The sequence below is a fragment of the Mustela erminea genome, chromosome 4 (genome assembly GCF_009829155.1).
Source record: "Mustela erminea isolate mMusErm1 chromosome 4, mMusErm1.Pri, whole genome shotgun sequence".
In the NCBI taxonomy this organism is placed as follows: Eukaryota; Metazoa; Chordata; class Mammalia; order Carnivora; family Mustelidae; genus Mustela; species Mustela erminea.
Genome location: NC_045617.1, coordinates 58,021,830 through 58,041,763, shown reverse-complemented (window position 1 = coordinate 58,041,763; position 19,934 = coordinate 58,021,830). Strand labels below are relative to the sequence as shown.

The 19,934-nt window shown below is 38.0% G+C and overlaps 1 protein-coding gene across 8 annotated transcripts in view; it reads left to right on the top strand.

The window, feature by feature from the left end:
* Nucleotides 1-19,934, top strand: part of UTRN (utrophin) — a 504,882-nt gene that overhangs the window by 347,131 nt on the left and 137,817 nt on the right. For all 8 annotated transcript variants that reach the window (XM_032338010.1, XM_032338009.1, XM_032338007.1 and 5 more), the window contains one exon: nucleotides 7,139-7,311. In XM_032338010.1, the coding sequence (XP_032193901.1) occupies nucleotides 7,139-7,311 (173 nt within the window). The remainder of the gene's footprint in view (nucleotides 1-7,138; nucleotides 7,312-19,934) is intronic.

Below are 19,934 nucleotides of genomic sequence, written 5' to 3'. Positions count from 1 at the left end.
TTATGTGGCTCTATTGCCAGGTGATTAATGATAATGACAGTTTTCTAATTGTGTGTGTGTGTGTGTATGCGCACACGCAGATGTCTTTGAATAGTTACTACTGTCTTGGTTAATCCTTTCGGAAAATTGACTTCCCATAGTGACAGAGAGAAGGCACTCAATGATAAATTTCCTTTATAGCATTTACCACCTTTAGGATGAGTACTTTTAAAAATTCTAGCTTAAAGCTGTATTTTCCTGCTCAATTTGCAATGTTTAGTTTTAAAACAAATGTGTACATTAAGACACAGTAAACTTCCCATTTCGAGGTCTACTCATTTGTTCCACAGTTAGCAAATATTTATGAAGTGCACAGTATGTACAAGCCCTGGGGTGAGTGCAGGGATGAGAAGGGGGATAGGGTAGACTTGTCCTCATTGAGCTTATGGCCTAATGGGAGGATACAGACCTATAACAAGAAACATGTTTTATTCCAAGTGTGTGATTCAGCAAATGTAGAGGGAGTCATGAGAGTAACAGGTAGCCCTGATTTAGTCAGGTGCAGAGAAATCTTTCCTGCAGAAATGACATTTAAACTGGGGCTTAAAAGATGGGTGTGAGGTTAATGTAGGGGAGTGGAGGAGGGAGGAAACGGAGAGCTTTCTGGGCAATAGAACAGATCAGGAGGGGAGGAGTTGGGTACTCTAGGATCATAGTTTTAAACATTTAACATGCCATGATTTTAGGGTTTTTAAAGATGTTCACTTTTGATTATGCTGTCTGATTTGGAGAATGAAGGTGGGGCAGTATTTTGGCTACATGAAAAATTTAGTAACTGCCCCTAAGAACTGTTCATGTCGGTCAAACCTGGGGACTCCAGGAGGGAGACCATTGTATTTTAATTCACTAGGATGAATTAATGTTTCAGTAACAACGGGTGTAGATTCAAGGATTTGGAACAGGTTTTGGTTATGAAAGACATTTTGATGAATAGTAGTGTTTGTAGTGTATTTATTGATTCTTTATCATTGCAAGTTGGCTTGTTCGGATTATCTTGGAAGGGCCATTAATTGTGAGTTTCAACTTAGTGATTTAATTTTTTTTCTACTCTGTCGTCTAACATATTTATAATCATAGATAATGGGAAAAGAACAATACTGGTACTGATTTCTTACTTTATAAATGCTGTTACAGACCAGGTAGTACTACTTTCTGTTGTCTGTCTAAATGTGATTCCATAATTTTTAGTAGAGTGATTAAAATCTATGAGATAAGTTGTCGAATGAAAATGTAGTTGATAAATAACTAATTGAATTATTTTTTAAAATTAATCATAATAATTAGTCAAATAATTATTTACAATTCCTCACTATCCCAGAAGCTTCACAAAAGCTTCAAAGCATATTTACATATCACATGATGACCTTTGATGATGTTATTTGGTGGTTGTATTATTTTTAGGTAATATCTAACTTGTTTAAACAAAGTTATGACTCCTCACTTTCAAAACCCAAATCTCTGGCAACAACCCACTGAGCTCCTATTAATCAACCCCAAACTGTCTCTGAATTCTATTCTTGTTTTTGAAAGGAGCAGTGGGTTTCTTTTCCCCTAATGGTTAACTTTGTTGATTTAGCCCAAGCCTTGGAATATGGTAGGGAAGTCGTAACTGACCTCACTTCTTCACCTTCACGAATATAATCCAAATAATTAATATAATCCAAAGAAACATTTTGGCTCACATGGTTATAGCCGCTACTTGATTATAGAAAATTATAAAGAAGTAAAATGCGTGTGGCATACATTGTAAAGTGTCCGCATATAATAATCTCTGTGGGTTAGATAATTAGATACATATCCAGATAAGGGCAAAATTAGTATGAAAATGTCAGTTATTAGATAAATAAATAAATATTTTCATAAATAAATAAATATGAGGTTAATTTTGACCTGGGTAGCGGATGTTGTAGGAAAGTGAATCTCTGTGGGCTTCATAGCCATCTTCTGGAAGGCTGTGCTGACAGTATACATCTTACGATTTTGACGGTATTTTTGTCTGTTGTCCTCTTACCCTAACCACTGGCTTCTGCTAACCTACATTCTGCTTATATTGTTAGAAGTTATGTTTCAACAGAAACCTTAGATATTCCTTTGTCTTATTTTTAAATGTTAGTTCAACTGCTTGAATGCTTTGTGTTGGCCTCTCAGTGCACATGACCGGCTCATGCTAAATGCTGGGAGAGCATTGCTTTGTGCTTCTGCATGAATTACATGCCCATAACTAATTATCAATAATGATTCTGTGCTGCTTAATGTTCCGAATGGTTTGCAGGTGACAGAGGTAAGCATTAGTAGGGCAAGTTCTCAGCTTTGCAGTGAGAGTAAACCCTCCTTCATGGAATTTCAATTTATTTTAGCATTTGGTGCTCCATCAGGGTCATGATCTAACTGCCTCCCATGCTGGCATCTTGATTTTAAAACCAGTGCATCATTGTATGGTCATCTACAAAGGAACGTAATTCATTAACTGCACATCATTCTAAATTTCCAGTGAAAGATCAGGCAGAGCTTTGTAGTGCAAGAATCTAAATAATTTTAGGTTCCCATATTAAATTTTTTAAATAAAGAGATTGAGCAAAATGATTACTGCACTCCCATCCAATTGTGTAATTGTCTGTTTTTCCTTGGCATTATGGTGGCTAATATGCCAATCAAGACGAACTAGATACTTTCATTCATGCATTTATACATTTTATCTATTGACCTATCCCTGTTTTACGGTAGGCTCATTCTGTGTAGCAGAGACTATGAAGAATACAGAAGAAATATTAAGATGGTTTTTTTGACTTTGGGAGCTTTTAATATATCTGGCCAAGTAAATATGCTACCAAATGTTACATAAAATGGAATAATGTATGCTGATTTCTTTGATCACTTTCTGGTTGTTAGTTTGTTTTTTTCCTGCTTTTTGTGGAGGCTCATGTGTGGAAGGGTTCTTCACATACCAAAAGTTGCATTCCAATATAAATATATGATGATTGGTAGTCCTCTTTTTTTTTTTTTTTTTTTTTTTTAAATTTATTTATTTATTTATTTATTTTATTTCCAGCATAACAGTATTCATTATTTTTGCACCACACCCTGTGCTCCATGCAATCCGTGCCCTCTATAATACCCACCACCTGGTACCCCAACCTCCCACCCCCCGTCCCTTCAAAACCCTCAGATTGTTTTTCAGAGTCCATAGTCTCTCATGGTTCACCTCCCCTTCCAATTTCCCCCAACTCCCTTCTCCACTCTAAGACCCCATGTCCACCATGCTATTTGTTATGCTCCACAAATAAGTGAAACCATATGATAATTGACTCTCTCTGCTTGACTTATTTCACTCAGCATAATCTCTTCCAGTGCCGTCCATGTTGCTACAAAAGTTGGGTATTCATCCTTTCTGATGGAGGCATAATACTCTATCCCCAGGGGTACAGGTCTGTGAATCACCAGGTTTACACACTTCACAGCACTCACCAAGGCACATACGATTGGTAGTCCTCTTATCCAGCCCCTGATAGAAGTACCTACAATCATTGACTGACCAGTGATGGAGCTCTGTTCTACTCCATTTGTCTTTGTGGCTGGGTTGAAAAGGCATCACTTGATTGGATATCAGGAGCCCAGTCTGCTCTGTGTTCTTGGTACACAGATTTCCTGATGTTGTAGAATACTTTTGTGAAACTTAAATTAGAAACTATTTATGGATATTAGTACACTTCTGTCTTCCTACTTCTCCTGACTATGAAAGGAAGCAAATATGCTGGGCTACTTTAGGAAGTAGTGGTTTGAAGTTTCCTTGTGATTTTTGGTATGGTTCATTCATAATAATGTTTAAGAAACTATACAGGAAATTTGAGTCCAGATTTAGAGAGCAAAAAGTTGCCTTCCTTGCTCATTGTGTCATTGAGCTGCTGCCTTTTTTTTTTTTTTTTTAGGATTTTATTTATTTAGTTAGTTAGTTCACTTAGCCAACATATAGTAATACATCATTAGTTTTTGATGTTGTGTCAGCAATTCATTAGTTGCACATAACACCCAGTGCTCATGACATCATGTGTCCTCCTTAATACCCATCACTCTGTTACCCCATCCTCCCATCCCCTTCCCTTCTGCAACCCTCAGTTTGTTTCCAGGGTCTAGAGTCTCTCATGGTGTGTCTCCCTCTCTGATTTCATCCCATTCAGTTTTCCCTGCCTTTCCCTGTGATCCTCTACACTATTCCTTATGTTCCATATATGAGTGAAACTGTACGATAGTTGTCCTTCTCAGCTTGGCTTATTTCACTCAGCATAATCCCCTCCATTTCCATCCATGTAGATGCAAATGGTAGGTATTCATCCTTTCTGATGGCTGAGTAATACTCTATTGTACATACGAACCACATCTTCTTTATCCATTCATCTGTTGAAGAGTATCTTGGCTCCTTCCACAGTTTGCTATTGTGGACATTGCTGTTATGAACATTGGGGTGCAACTGCTGGGTCGTAGGGCAGCTCTATTTTTAACATCTTGAGGAACCTCCATATTGTTTTCCAGAGTGGCTGTACCAGCTTGCATTTATTTATTTGAGAGCACATGCATGAGAGAGAGAGAGAGAGAGAGAAAGAAATAAAGAGAGCTCAAGCAAATTGTGGGGGACAGGCAGAGGGAGAAGCAGACTCCCCACTGAGCAAAGAGTCTGATGCTGGACTCCATTCTAGGACCCTGGGATCATGACCTAATCCCATGTCTGCATAACTGACTGAGCCATCCAAGTGACCCTGTTGAGCTTCTTGAGAAAGATAGCTATCATGCATATGTAAAGCATGAGCTTAAAACTGTTGATCTTAAAAAATATCTCTTTAGGTGTCTTAAAATGCATTTCAGGATACAAAAATACAACCGTTACATCCTGAAGAATGAGGACTAGGTTCAGGAGATGACACCAAAGAACCTTTCAACAGAACTTTCCTTATCTTTTTCTTTTTCACCAAGAATTTCTATTTAAAGCATCCCAAACTGAAATTATGTTGAGATTGCCATTTTATGCACATAATGTCCTGCCTGAGCACCTTGAATCAGGATCTGGCTCTGTCCCCTACTCCTCTGTTGGTGTTTGCTCCCCTGTATGTGGAATCGAGGTGCTAGTGAAATGCACAAGAATCAACAAGCTCAGAGTTTTTGTTTGGTGGTGAATACCAGTTCTGGGTGTACTTAGATCCCACTTTGTAGGTAGACCTGATTTGGCTTTGTCATTAGGGTCAAATAACCCCAGAGACAAATAGGCTTGCAAATTTGGAGCATAAATTTTGCAGAAGCTGTCTTGTGTTCATCCTCCCCCTCCTCAGATCTGACCCTATTCATGTCATGTTAGACATCACAAAACTCAGAAATGAGAATAGAGCTCTTCTGCCCTTTAACCTAATGGAAGTGTCACCCTCCTGCCATGCTTCTTGGATAGTGAGGTGCAAAAGGCCTTTCTTTCCATGTATCCAGTTGGTTAGTCTAGGTGTGTAGATACAGGAAGAACAATCTTTTATATCCTAGCCTCTAAGCATTGGTTCCTGATAGATTGCTAATCAGGAATTATTTCTAAATTAATGGAAGCATTCCAAATATTCAAAGAATTTCTATTTAATTCTTATTTGTGCTCCTTTGGAATTGGAAAACTTAAGGCGAGTGAGGCTTATAAAGGAAAACTGAAGTTGAGAAAGGTAATATAATTATGGTGCTTAAGAGTTTATTTTCCTTTTACTAATTCAGATTCATTACTTGAAATAATTTTTTAATTTCTGTCATAGGTTGCCTTAAAGCTAATAGGTTGCATTAAAGCTAATGCCATAGAGATTCACTGCACACCTTCATGGTCCCCTTGGGTGTTTGCTATTCTCTTTGTAAGTTCACACTCATTTATTGGATGGTAGTGACTGTCACACTACCAAGTTAGCTAAGACTAACTTGCTTTCTTTTTATTTGGGAAGAAAAGATGATTGCCATATTAAGACAGATAATTGTGTTACGAAGACTACTAAAAAATTGATAAAGACCCTCTGTATTTTAAATTTTAAATTTATTATGTTTATATATTTATAAAAAGAAACCCTATTTTTGTAGAATCTTGGAAACTCAAAGTATATAGAAGAAAACCAAAATCCCCTTCTTGTACAAAGATTATACTATTTTGATATTTCTTATACTTTTTGATATACATATATATAGTGATATACAGAAACATATGCTAATTTAAAACACCTACCCTAAAAATTAAATTAACATCATAATATAGTTTTGTATCCTTCATTTTTAAACTTAATATTATATAACATTAATGTATTATGATAGTTTCCACTTTTTACTTTAAAAACAATTGATGTAATAAATGTGTATACATAAATCTTTTCAGGATAGGTAATTTCAACAATTTTAAGGCTTTTGATACTAATTGCCAAAATGCTTCTTCAAAGTCTGAACCAGTTTTTTTTTTAATTTTAATAATTCTTATTTTGCTTTATACTCAAATTTCCTTCAGAAAAAAAATTTTCTATTTAACAGGAGAAATATTATTTTGTCAATTTTTTTTATTTCCTAAGGAAGATATACATTTTTATGAAAATGTTCTTTTAAAATTCTAGGAATAAATTTTATTCAATTGGAAGGACAAACTATTAAGTTCATACACTGTAAAAAGAAAAAAAGGAAAATTGTGTAATATCTTTATAAAACATAACAGTTTGAGGACAGTTTTGCTGAGGAACAAAGAAGAGAATGAATCGGGGTATTAAGCAGTATCCAGTGATTTGGCAACAATAATTATATAAAATTTCAGAAATTTCTCATTAATCTGAAATACTCCCATCTAACCAACCGATACAGGAAATTTTAATACATTCTGTTTTTAGGAACTGAGGAAGCAATATATTAAAGATTTGAAAGCTATTATTTTCAACATCAGAATTGTGGAAACACTTGAATTTGTTATCATTCAAGGCAAATTTTACTATTTTGTTTAAAAAAAAACCACCCTTATCTGTGGACGATAAAAAAAAAAATGAAGTCCTATATAGCAACGCCAAGGTAGTATTGACACTGATACCTAACATTTGCACTCTTTCTGCTTTTTTCTCTTTAGGACATCCAGGCCGAAATTGATGCACATAACGACATATTTAAAAGCATTGATGGAAACAGGCAGAAGATGGTAAAAGCTTTGGGGAATTCTGAAGAGGCTACTATGCTTCAGCACCGCCTGGATGATATGAACCAAAGATGGAATGACTTAAAAGCCAAATCTGCCAGCATCAGGTCAGAATAGTCAATATCAAAATAAAAATGATGGGGAAGAGAGATTTCTATGACTTTTGCATATCAGAAGGAGCACAGGAAGCCTTTCCATCATGCTGATTTCTCTGAAGTGGTTTAAGGTTTAAACGCAGGGACACTTTGCTGTCTCAGGCAATAGAACATGTGGCTCTTGATCTTGGGGTTGTAAGTTTGAGCCCCACATTGGGTGTACATATTACTTAAAAATAAAATCTTAAAATAGTTTTATATGCAAAACTTTTTTTTTTAAGTTACAGCTTTAGCTCCATTTTTATCCAGGGCCCACCAGGGCCCAACTGTTCTTGACTAGTTCCAAATTTGCAACGTCATATTTTAAATTGAATACTAAGAAGAATAATGTTACCAACACCTGCTAGTTATTGAGTGTTTTCCTTGACCAAGTACTGTGTTAGCCTCATTATAAACCTTGCTCAGTTCTCGACATATCCCAGTAGGTGAATAGTAACGTCCTTCCTTACATGAGGAAACAGAGGCTGAATGAGAATAAGGAACTTGCCAAGTTTTTCAGCTAACAAGTGCCAAGCCGAGATTTGAACCTAGATCTTTCTGACTCTTGGCAGTGAATGTTTTGCTTCATCATGCTATTTGTATGTCCAATCGGAAAATGCATTTATAGAAATTAAATACTGCTCTCATGGACACTGAAATGGGAAACTAATGATTCATGTCTGCTTTTGGAAAGAGTAAAATTAAATCAGGATGAATTTGAGGACCAGAATGCTGACTAGGAAAGGACCCTGAAAAAGCATCGAGGGTGACAATTATTAATGCTATTGGGAGTCTAGAATTACATTTAATAGATGGTGAACAGTACTCAAGTGGATATGACTTTACAGGAAACTACTAAGCGAAGATCCAAAAAAAGAATGTCAGTAGAGAAACCTAGATCTTGGGATGCCTATGGGGCTCAGTCATTGAGCGTCTGACTCTTGATTTCAGGTCAGTTCGTGACCTCAGCGTCGTGAGATCGAACCCCACATTGGGCTCCATGCTCAGCTCAGAGTCTGCTTGTCCCTCTCCCTCCTCCTACCTGTTCTTTCTCTCTCTCAAATAATTAAATAAAATCTTTAAAAAAAAAAAAAAAAGGAAAGACCTAGATCTTGTATCTGGGTCAGTCTCTTAAGGTTTGGAAACTGTATGATGTATTGAAAAGTGTATAACCTTAAACAAAATGATCTTAAGTTTGATTCTTTGACTTTGATATTTACTTACTGATCTTAGACAAGTCACTGGGTCTCTCTTAGCTTTAGTTTTCTCATTCACACAATCAAAATATAAATATTTAATCCACCTGATTGCTGGGAAGCAATGGGATATTCTGGCAGTTCTTTAACCTATGTAAAGGCTGTCTAACATAGCACCTCGTTTATTTTTTCTTACATAAAGGGGCTCAGTGGATCTGCTTTATCTGGCTTCTGGATTTCATGGAGCCAGTTCCTAGAGCGTAGAAATCTTTAGTGATTATTTGTTGTGAGTAAACGTTAAAATTTTTTTTCTATCTAAAGAGATGTCCTGAAAGGTTATTATTCTTCTGAGTCTCATAGAAGGAAATTCACACTTCTTTTTACCCTTAAGGAAGGGGTTAATTGAGCATGACCATGGCAGCCTCCACCTAAAGATCCTCTTGGAGATCATGGCAACACCAGCCAACTACGTTTTTCAATAAGAGAGGACAGTCTGGGAGTATTGTACAGTGAGAGAATATACTTAGAGGCTTATTTAAGATTGAATTTTCAACTGGCCAAATCCCTTTGGGTTGCAACTTTCTGTTCCCCATAAATAAAAATAAGTAAAATGATTAAAAATGTTAATTCAGTGAAAAACATTCACTGAGATTCTAGCAAAACCAGCATCTAGTCTAACGAGTAAAAACCACAGTGCTGGTCCTGGCAAAGATTGTGTACATGGTGCTGGCATTTGGAGAGTTTGGAAGATGAGTTCTTTAGGAAGGAAAGTGTATTGAAGGCCCACATCATAAAAAGATCATTCCAGATAGAAAGCTACAGACAGAAAAATCTGTGGTCTTCCACAGATGCTGTTCCTAAGCCTATCAAGTCACGTTGTTTTTCTAACCTGAAAAGAAAGAGCTCCTAAAGTACTGTTGCAGTATTATCTACTAAATAAATCAATGTTATTTTTAGAAGATGAGAGAGTAAACTTTTGCCAGTGGACTTCTGCATCAAGATAGATAACACATTCCAGTGACATGTGTTACTTTTGTTTTTTTAATTAAATTTTTTTTTTTAAATTTAAATTCTAGTTGACATGTAATTCAATATTGGTTTAGGAGTCGAGTTCAGTGGTTTGGCATTTACATATAATACCCAGTGCTCATCATCACAGATGCCCTCCTTAATACCCCTCGCCCATCTAGTCCATCCCCCACCTCCCTGCCTCCATCAGCCCCCAGTTTGTTCTCTATAGTTAAGAGTGGTTTCCCTTTCTCTCTCTTCCCCTGCTCCCAAATGCTCATCCTTTAGTAAAGTGTGTTATTAATGTGATAATAAATTAAAAGAATGTTTAGCCTTATTACCCACCTCTGGAGATTAAGGCATTTATTCAAGCAGTTAATAAGAAAAAACTGTGTTTAAGGCCCTGCAAATAATAAATAAGATATGGTTCCTGTCCTAGCGGGCTCACAGGTCTAAACCAGGTTAAGGCGGGTTCATTGAGAGCTGTAGTTACTTCCTCTTCAGATGATCACCAAAGGCTTCATCAAAGAGTCCATTACTAAGCTGAGCCTCAAAAAGGTATATAGTTTTTCTCCAATGGATTGCATCAGCCCCAGAGAAGGACATGTTGGCAGGAGGCTTGACATAACAGTGTTTTCATGGAACAGTGAAGTTCAGCATGGCTGAGAATTTGCTATTGGTGTGGAGGAGAAAGATTGTGGCCAGAAAAAAAAAAAAAAAGGTGGGGAGGTGGGGAGGTGAGGCACTCTCGTGGAAGGGCTGTGTGCGCCATGCTTATTCTTCTGGTAATAAGAATTTGAAAACTTACAGGTGACATAGTTAGATGTGAGCTTTGGAACAATCCCTCCCACATGCCCATGGAGGATGCTTTCTCAGGTAACACAGTTCTGAGGACAAGGAGAGTGGCTAACACACCTCTTCAGTATCCAGGAGAGGGAGGAGACCCTGAATAGGTACTTGGTTCATGTTGTTGAGGCACTAGTGAGACATCCAGAAACAAATCACCAGTAGTCAGTGGATGGACATCTCTTCAAAAGAGAACAGTTGGCCAAATAAAAAAATGGCGAGATGGGGAGTACCCAGATAGAGGTGGCAGGCAAGGCATTGCAAGTACGCCAGAGGGTGAAGAATAGAAGAGGGCAAAGCAAAACAATCACAAGGAAGCCTAATATATAAGGAATAGGTGAAGGAAAGAAAAGCCAGCAAAGGAACCTGAGAAGTGGGTGGCCCTGAGGAGAGGAGATCCAGGAGTGTTGTCTAGAGCCAAGGGAGGAGGAGTTTCCAAGGGAGGGGCGTGCCTAGTGGCTAAGGGAGTGGAGTAAGATCAGGGCTACCCAGGCCAGACACAATGAGAAGGGCTTTGGTAACTTTTTGCTGGGATAGTCCTTTGGTTGAGGTGAAAATCTGATCTCAGAGGACCAAAGAGTCAGAATGGGAAGTGGGGAGGTGGAAACAGAACTAAGCTACACAGTCTCATTTTCTCAAGTCACTCTGCTATGAAGGGGAGAGAGAGAGAGAGAGAGAACACATTGCTGTAACTATGTTACTAGATGTAACAGCATTGTAAATGTGTGAAAACTGAAGACCGAGATCTATACCTCTGTTGATTTATCTGTGCTTTCATATAGATCAGATATGCTTCACTGAAGAAGTAAATGACTCAGTCTTCATTTTTAACTTGGGCAAAACAAATTCTAATAGCATACATTATCACTTCGGTATTTATAAAAGATACATATTTCTTTATACATATATAATATGTAAATTTGTAACTATGTGGTGATGGGTGTTAACTAGACATATTGTGATAATCATTTATCAATATTTATCTATATTGAATCATTGTGTTTATACCTGAAGGTAATAGAATGTTATGTGTTAATGATATCTTAATTAAAAGAAAGAGAAAACAGTTTCTTAAAAAAGATAACACAGTTTATGGGGCGCCTGGGTGGCTCAGTGGGTTAAGCCACTGCCTTCGGCTCAGGTCTTGATCTCAGGGTCCTGGGATCGAGCCCCGCATCGGGCTCTCTGCTCAGCAGGGAGCCTGCTTCCTCTTCTCTCTCTGCCTGCCTCTCTGCCTGCTTGTGATCTCTCTCTGTCAAATAGATAAATAAAATCTTTTAAAAAAAAAATAACACAGTTTATTATACTCAGTAATAGGCCCTCGTATAGGAAGCCCAACCTCAAACAGAAGTGGTCCAGGGTAGTGTTTAGTAGTGTTAACCCTTGGAGCTACACCACCTCAGTTCCAACACTGGCTTTGCCTCTTAGCAGTTGTGCCACCATGGACAGGTTACTTAGCCAGTATGTGTGTTCTCGTATTGTCAAATAGAGATAATAAGAGTAACTTCTTTTAGGGTCATCCTGAATATTTCATTTAATTAGCCTGTTTAAAGTGCTTAAGACAGTGGCAAACAGTAAGCACTCAATAATTGCTAACTAATATAATTTTTTCATGGATTACCTACCATTCTGTTTGGCACTAATCTGTTCAAAAGACATAGAAATTGTCCTTACTTCATTTTTTGGTCTTCATCATTAATGTTGGGAATTTCTGAGAAGGTCCCCAACAAATGGTGTTCATCTATCCTGGCTGGATTCTGAACAAATATGAATAAAAGTATGTCCAAGAGAGAACAACAGTGTCATGTTAATTATTGGCAGAGGCCAGGCTGGAGGAGGTGGCTTAGGGAGAGGGCCCCATGGGCCCTGTTAGCTGAACCCCAGAATGAGGTGGCGTTACCAGCAGTCATAGAGAAGGTGGTCCCCCAGGTGAGGAACCCTACAAGGAAGAATGAGGAGGAACTCAGTGTTTGCAGGCCTGTTTCAAGAGTCAAGGGTGAGCTGAGCAAAGCATCTGGTTATTCCCTAAATTGACGAATCAGATTCTTCACTTCACCTCTTCAGGGACTGAGAGGGGATGGTTGGAGAAGAGATCAGGAGTGTGCTCAGTGAGAAAGTCCCTCCCCAAGGGATTGGGTGGGAAAGTGTTCTCATCAACAAATATGGAGAGTCAGCCTATCTCCCAGCCCCCTGCCTCCCTCAGTCCTTGTTGAAAACGATGCCTGGTGAGCACGCTGTCACTTTCCATCCCTTTACTCATTCCTCCCATTCCTTTAAAGCAGGCTTTCCCTACACTGGCTTCTCTTGTGTCTGAATTCAGTTGTATCTTTAATATTTCTGTTCACTGTTCCACTACTTTTCTGTTTCCTTGAAAGTTGGCTTTCCCCTTAGTGACCCTCTTCACTGAAAGCTCTCTTTGATAGCCTGTAAGTTTCCCATTTTCCTCACCTGGAATATTTTAGATATTTAATAGCTGCTACTGGTACCAACTGACTGGAACACCAGCCATCCACTTCAGGCATGGAGCTGCAGACCAGTGGCCACAGGGCCACATGGGGATAAGGAAGACGTTGACAGCCTCCTTGCCATATTTTAGGCATTGCTGTTCCATCCCAACAGCTTCTCCTTGGAAGCGGATTCATGCATTACTCTACCCTCTACCATCTTTCTCCTGCTTCTTCCTGCTCTGTAAGACTCTCTTCTGCTTTACTCATTGATTTGAGCATCTGACTTCCCTTTTATTCTTCATCTGTTCCTCAGCTCTCCATCCTTGGTGTCAATATCCATATTGATAATTTTTTTTTAAAGATTTTATTTATTTATTTGACAGAGAGAAATCACAAGTAGACGGAGAGGCAGGCAGAGAGAGAGAGAGAGAGAGAGAAGCAGGCTCCTTGCCGAGCAGAGACCCCAATGCGGGACTCGATCCTAGGACCCCGAGATCATGACCCGAGCCGAAGGCAGCGGCCTAACCCACTGAGCCACCCGGGCGCCCTATTGATAATTTTTTATATTTTGGCTTCCATGTTTCTTTTTACTTTGTCTCTAAGAGCCTTTCTCCTTATTCTGTTTCTAAGTCCCACAGACCTGGCCATTCTTGGGACTCAGTTAACATCCTGAGATAAGCTCCAGGAGATCAAGGGCAGAGTGTTCTCCAGAGCACACATGTTGTTTTCCTACATTCCACCTGGCATGTGCATCTGAATACCACTGGTTTTGCCATGTTAGTTAGGGAGGAGCCCTCTGTTGCATCAAATCAGAATTACTTGCAACATCATTGGTCAATCAGTTCTCCTTCATATTAAAGTTATGGCCCTAATGAAGAGGGTACCTTTCATTAGCTTATTATATACCGGGATCATCTTTATCTTATTACATAACTTTGCATTTTAATCTTGTATAGATGAGTCATCTACTATATTTCAGGTGGATTGATTAGTGCTCATTTCGGTAGCACGTATGCCAACTAGGTTGTCTAAAATGCATGCCCTTTAATATTTCCAGCTGTGCAACTCTTAGCTTTTAATTTTTTCCCTTCTTCCAAATATGCCTCCCTTTCTCCTAATCTTTGGTTGTGTAAACCCTTTATCTTTTCAGACTCCATCTACCACTTCTACTCCATTTGGATTCCATCATAAGCCATTCCAGTACTGTAAATTTCCTCTCTCCTTGGAATTTCTTGTTTCCTCCTTTGAAACCCCTCAGAGGGATAAGCAGATTCCTTACTAAGCAGGGAGTCCAACACAGGGCTTGATCCCGGAAACCTGGGATCATGACTAGAGCTGAAGGCAGACATTTAACTGACTGAGCCACCCAGGTACCCCCCTCCCCCATTTTTTTTTTTTAAGATTTTATTTTTTTACTTGACAGAGATCACAAGTAGGCAGAGAGGCAGGCAGAGGGGGTGGGGGGAAGCAGGCTTCCCGCTGAGCAGAGAGCCCAATGCGGAACTCGATCCCAGGACCCTGAGATCACAACCTGAGCCGAAGGCAGAGGCTTAACCCACTGAGCCACCCAGGCGCCCCCTCTCCTCCATTCTTGATTCTCATCTTCCTAGTGTTATACGAGAAAGTGAAAAATGATGACAGTTCCTCTATAATTTGACCCTTTCTACTTAAAATCGGTATTATGATTCTGAATGATTTTCTCTCCTATTTACCACCATCTCTATTTTGTAAAGATCTTGCTTCCTCGTTAGCACCCCTAAACTCTCCCTTTGCTGTGTCTTTCTTTCATTCTTTTCTGAGAATGAGGCCATTTGATATATGCTCCTTCTGTACATTCTGTATTTCAAATGGTGCTTTAATTGTGCTAAAGTCAATGCTGTCATGGCATTGCTCTAACTTATCATTTTAAGAGAATGTCTGCCAAAGATTATAATAACAGCTAATATTTATTGAATATCCATGTGCCAGACCTACAGTAAGTGCTTTACAGGCATTACCTCTTTTGACTATGGTGTGGTCATTAGAATTATGTAATAACCTAAGACTGAACACCTTGGGTTAATATCTTAAATATTATTTCATGTTCTTTTTGGATAACTTTGATAAGACTTTTAAATACTGAAGTTCAGTGTGTGAAATATTCTTTGCAATCTAAAAACAATATATACAAATATATATTTCACTTATATTGACAGAAGAGAAAATAGCTAATAATTTGAAATGTCATCTAGAAGATGGGCTCTTAGAAAATTTGACAATACTTTTTACTCCCTGAAAAAAATATGAATTGGAAATAAATTCAGTAATGTGAATGACATGGCCTAAGTTCTTTTTGTTAGATTTATTTAGTTTAGGATTATGTTAATTAAAATCTCCTTATCAGCTTAATGATGTTTAATAGAGATTCTTACTAACTTATGGTTTCAAAGGCCAGTGAAATTGTAAAATCTAATGAAAACAGAGTTCAAAGATAAAATTCTATCTTTCCTTTCTTTTATGAGCCTCTTAAAAATTCAGGGCAGCCTTTTAAGAGCCCTTAGAGAAGATTAACCTTTAACATCATGACTACATCTAATGTTATCACATTCTACAATGTCACTGACACCACTTTTAGCCTTAACCAATTGATTTTGCTAACCATATTGTAAAACTACTAACATTTCCTTTTCTCAAGTTGAATAGAGGAAGATATGGTTCCTCTCTTCTTTCCTTTCCCCGCTCTGGTTCAGCAGTTTCTGATGGCACTTTCTGAGAAAATGGAAATGTTCTGTCTCTGTGCTGTTTGGTGTGGTGGCCACGAGCCACAGGTGGCATACGGAGTGCTTGAAATGTGGCTAGTGCAACTGATGGCATGAATTTCAAAATCTATTTCATTAACTTGAGTTTCAATAGAAATAGCTACATGTCAGTGTTGGCAACCATATTGGAAGCACGGCTTTGGTGTTCTTTTCAGCACACAGTGAATTCCTCTTTCTCCTAGTCATCTTTATTCCCTTTCTGGGAGCAGAAATAGCTCCTTTTACTATAACTCGTTATTCTTATACTAATAAAGGTATTTGCTTTCATTATAACTTGATTTATAATCTATGGGTTTTACCATAAACTAAAAATAAATTTCATTTGTCATGAAGATGCCACATTGGGCATTTAATTCTGTGCATTCTTTATGCGCCGGGGATAGTATGCATTTGTTCCCTTAATTTGGGTCATTGTATTCTTTGATGGACCTACTTTGCAATTGGATCTTCACTTGTCTATAAATATATCTGGGCCGTTTCTATCTCCCATCTTAAATGCTGCCCCTAATGAAAGCAGTGGAGTGGAAAGAGTTTAGACTTCAGTTTGGATCCCAAATTCTTTCCCTAAGCAATTTTTTTTTCTTCTCCGAGCTGTGGTTCCCTCAGAGAACTGTTGTTAGGTTTCTTATATCAGAGCATATTTGGTGAACTTGCCTTTCTTCCACCTTGGTCTCAGGGCTTTTTAGTTTGGAAACCATGTAGTGCCTGATAATCAGTGCAAGTGCTCTGTAGATGTTTGTTTGGGGTGAGTAAGTAGAAAGCTGTATTTTATTTTTATATGTGCTTCAGCCGGTTCACTCACTGTTTGCTCTCTTTTTCCTAGCTGTATATTGGGAGAAGGAATAAAAACTTCTTTGAAGAAACATTGAAAAGTAGAGGCTTTAGTGATTTATTTATTTTAGAGAGAGAGTGTGAGCAGGGGGAGGGGCAGAAAGAGGTGGAGAGAGAGAATCTCAAGCAGACTCTGTGCTTAGCTTGATGCAGGCCTCAATCTCAAGACCCTGAGATCATGACCAGAGCTGAAATCAATAGTGGGACACAATCTGCTGAGCCACGAGGGTGCCCCAAGACTTTTGCGATTTCAAATAGATATTAATTTACAGTTTCCTCCATGTTATATTTGAATGATAGGATACCATTTTTTATGGGTCCTTACCTTCCACGAAGTTCTTTTTTTTTAAACTAGAACACTGAAGACTACTATGGAAGCATGCATTTATTTGGGCATATGGTAGTGATCTATTGAACACATAGTTATATTCTACTGGAGAATAACCAGAGCAGATTTTCCAGGCATTTTATTTATTTATTTGACAGGTAGAGATCACAAGTAGGCAGAGTGGCAGGCAGAGAGAGAGGAGGAAGCAGGCTCCCTGCTGAGCAGAGAGCCCGATGTGGGACTCGATCCCAGGACCCTGAGATCATGACCCGAGCCGAAGGCAGAGGATTTAACCACTGAGCCACCCAGGTGCCCCACTACGAAGTTCTTATATAGTTTTAAAAAGAGTGGGTCACTTAAAAATGTGTAGAGACTTGTAAAATAAATGATTCAGTGTAATGAGAGCTAACTTATATAAAGCACATTCTGTAGTAGAGATCATCCTAGGTTGATACATCCAGTGAAAGTATTTCTACTTTTGCACCTTCAAAAGCCCATGTTCTGTATCTGAAGAATAAACCGAAACAGTGAGAATTAGGATAATATAAGTCAGAATGTGAGTGCTCGCAGATACGAGTTAGATAAAGAAATGTTCTGAGGTTTTGAAAATATGATTGATGACTGACTGGTCATCCTTAGTTGTGAGGAAGGGGAAGCTTTAAAATGTTCAGAGTAAAATTGAGAAAGTGCAAGTACACCAAAAACAAGTTTAAGGTTTCTACTTACAAAGCATTCGACCCAGTGCCCAAGAAAAGGCTTTCATCTTGAAAGATGAAAGAATTAAATTGAAACTAGAACACTGAAGACTACTATGGAAGCATGCATTTATTTGGGCATATGGTAGTGATCTATTGAACACATAGTTATATTCTACTGGAGAATAACCAGAGCAGATTTTCCAGGCAAAGATTCTGCCAGATCAGCTTACTTTTTAGGAAGGAAAAAGGAAGATGCAGAGAAGTACGTACACCAGTGTTACCTCATTTATTTCAAAGTCACTTTAGTATTTCTTATAAAAAGCATTGCCTTCATCTTTATGAAAAGTCCTGCAGGTGCTGAATGTGATAGATTTCAGTGATTAGTTTCATTATTTTATGCAGTCAGAAGAGTTAATTACATTGGGGGGAAAAACATTTGCATGCTCTTCAAAACGATGTGTATGTGTAACCAGATTTCAAAGGAATGTAACACCTGATTTAGTTATTGATTAAAGAGTTAAGCTACAGACATTGAAGAAGCAGGATCAAATAATCTAAAATAAAGGTCAGGGTATGTGCTTAAGTGTTTTGCACACAGAGACACTGAAGCACATCTTGATTAACTAAAGGCCACTGACGTCTAGCTGGCTTTTTTTTTTTTTTTCTTGCATTTAAAAATACTAGAAAGAAATTGCAACACCTCCATCAAATGTATTTATGGCAAAATGATTTGTAACTGGCAGAGTTTTCAGTTAATATAATTGAAATTATTTAGTTCTGCTCTGTGACAAGTAAAATTACTGTTTATCATGGATAGGTAATTACATATTTGGCCTAAAATTAATCAATATGAACACAGAAAAGTTGACACTCATGCAGAATCAGGATCTAATTAAAGCAAAATTTTGTAAAGTGAGGTCAGTCGTACCACCTGTAGAATGAATAGAAAAGATTATAAATGTAAGAGAATAGAACAAACTTTTTAATCATAACAATTCTCAAAGAATTATAAAATGCCTCAGACTTCTTTCTGTATTTACAAATAATTTTTTATTATTTCGTATCTAACTTTTTTGAATAAGATATATAATTTTAGAGTTTGAATAGTTTGTTTTATATTAGCCAGCTGACAACCGAACTATAAATGTGTTGCAGAATAACTGGCCTTTTGTATGTGACCGCAAGTTGGTTCGTGGTATTTTAGGGATATGCAGAACTCCATCATATTTTTAGTCAAGAACATTGGCTGATAGACCATGGTCACTACTTTATGAACTAGAGATGAGCTAGAGATCAGATTGTTCTTCTGAAACATTATGAATTTTTAAACAAAGACAGGATATCGTTGAACGTCTGTTTCTGGAATATCACCTGATGTGATTAATGGGAAAATACTTGTTTGGATTAACTATAGCAGAACTCTAAGCTTTAGGAACAGAGGCTCAAGTCAATCAGATGTCCAAAAAGGAAATTACTGATAAGACTGAGGGACAGTAGTGGCTGTCCCTGGTTGACTGGTCTCTTATTGCTCAGGGAAGGAGCAGTTTTGTGGAAGGGGAGATCATGATGCCAATGTCAAGGTGATAGCTAACTGAGAGGATGTGAAGCCTGGTCTACAGAGATTTCTTGCACCTGAAGTTGCCCCAAATGAATCATCTTTGGCCATCATGTCTTTAGTCTTTGGAAGTTGGTGTGTAACAAGGCTTAGGTCTATTTCCATCAGCCCTGCACCTCTCAGCCTGAAAGGTCAAGGTAATTCCATGTTACACGGTGGAGTGCTTAAATCCACTTTCACTGTCTGCCCCCTAGGGGCATGCAGGGTTGAGTAATGCTGACTTCTAGAGTCCCTGGACTTTTTTCAGACCGATCCCCCTTTTCAGATTCAGCCCATGACGTGTGGGCTTGAGACTGGCTGAGTGGGCTTTCTTCAGGCCCCCAAATTTGTGCTTTTATTTGCATTTCTGTTCTTAAGGGCTTTTACTCTTATCGGAATCTTAAATCGCATAAAAATGTATTTCCAAAACATGGTTTCCTGCATAGAATGTTCATAATTTAAGAATCTGAAGGTACTTTTCTGTACTAAAACCAGAAATTGTTATTGAACCACCTTTAGACCAGAGTATGAAGTACTATAATCGATGACTTTGCCCAGTTGTTTTCTATTCACAGTAGACATTTGTCACAGGACACCAGTCAGTCTTAAGCCAAGTAGCATTCTATCCAAGTAATGGCTAATTGTTTCCCAACTTTTTGAGGTAAATATTAGTGGCATTCTTTCAGTAAATTATTGAGTTTTAAAGGAAATTAGGACAGTAATTTCCTATCCTAAAAAAATTAATTCACTCTTTTAGAACTAAAATTAATATGGGCCTGTTGTACATAGTCAATTAGAACATAAATATATAAAAATTAAGTGTTTACTGTGTTTTCAGTAGTAAGCCCAT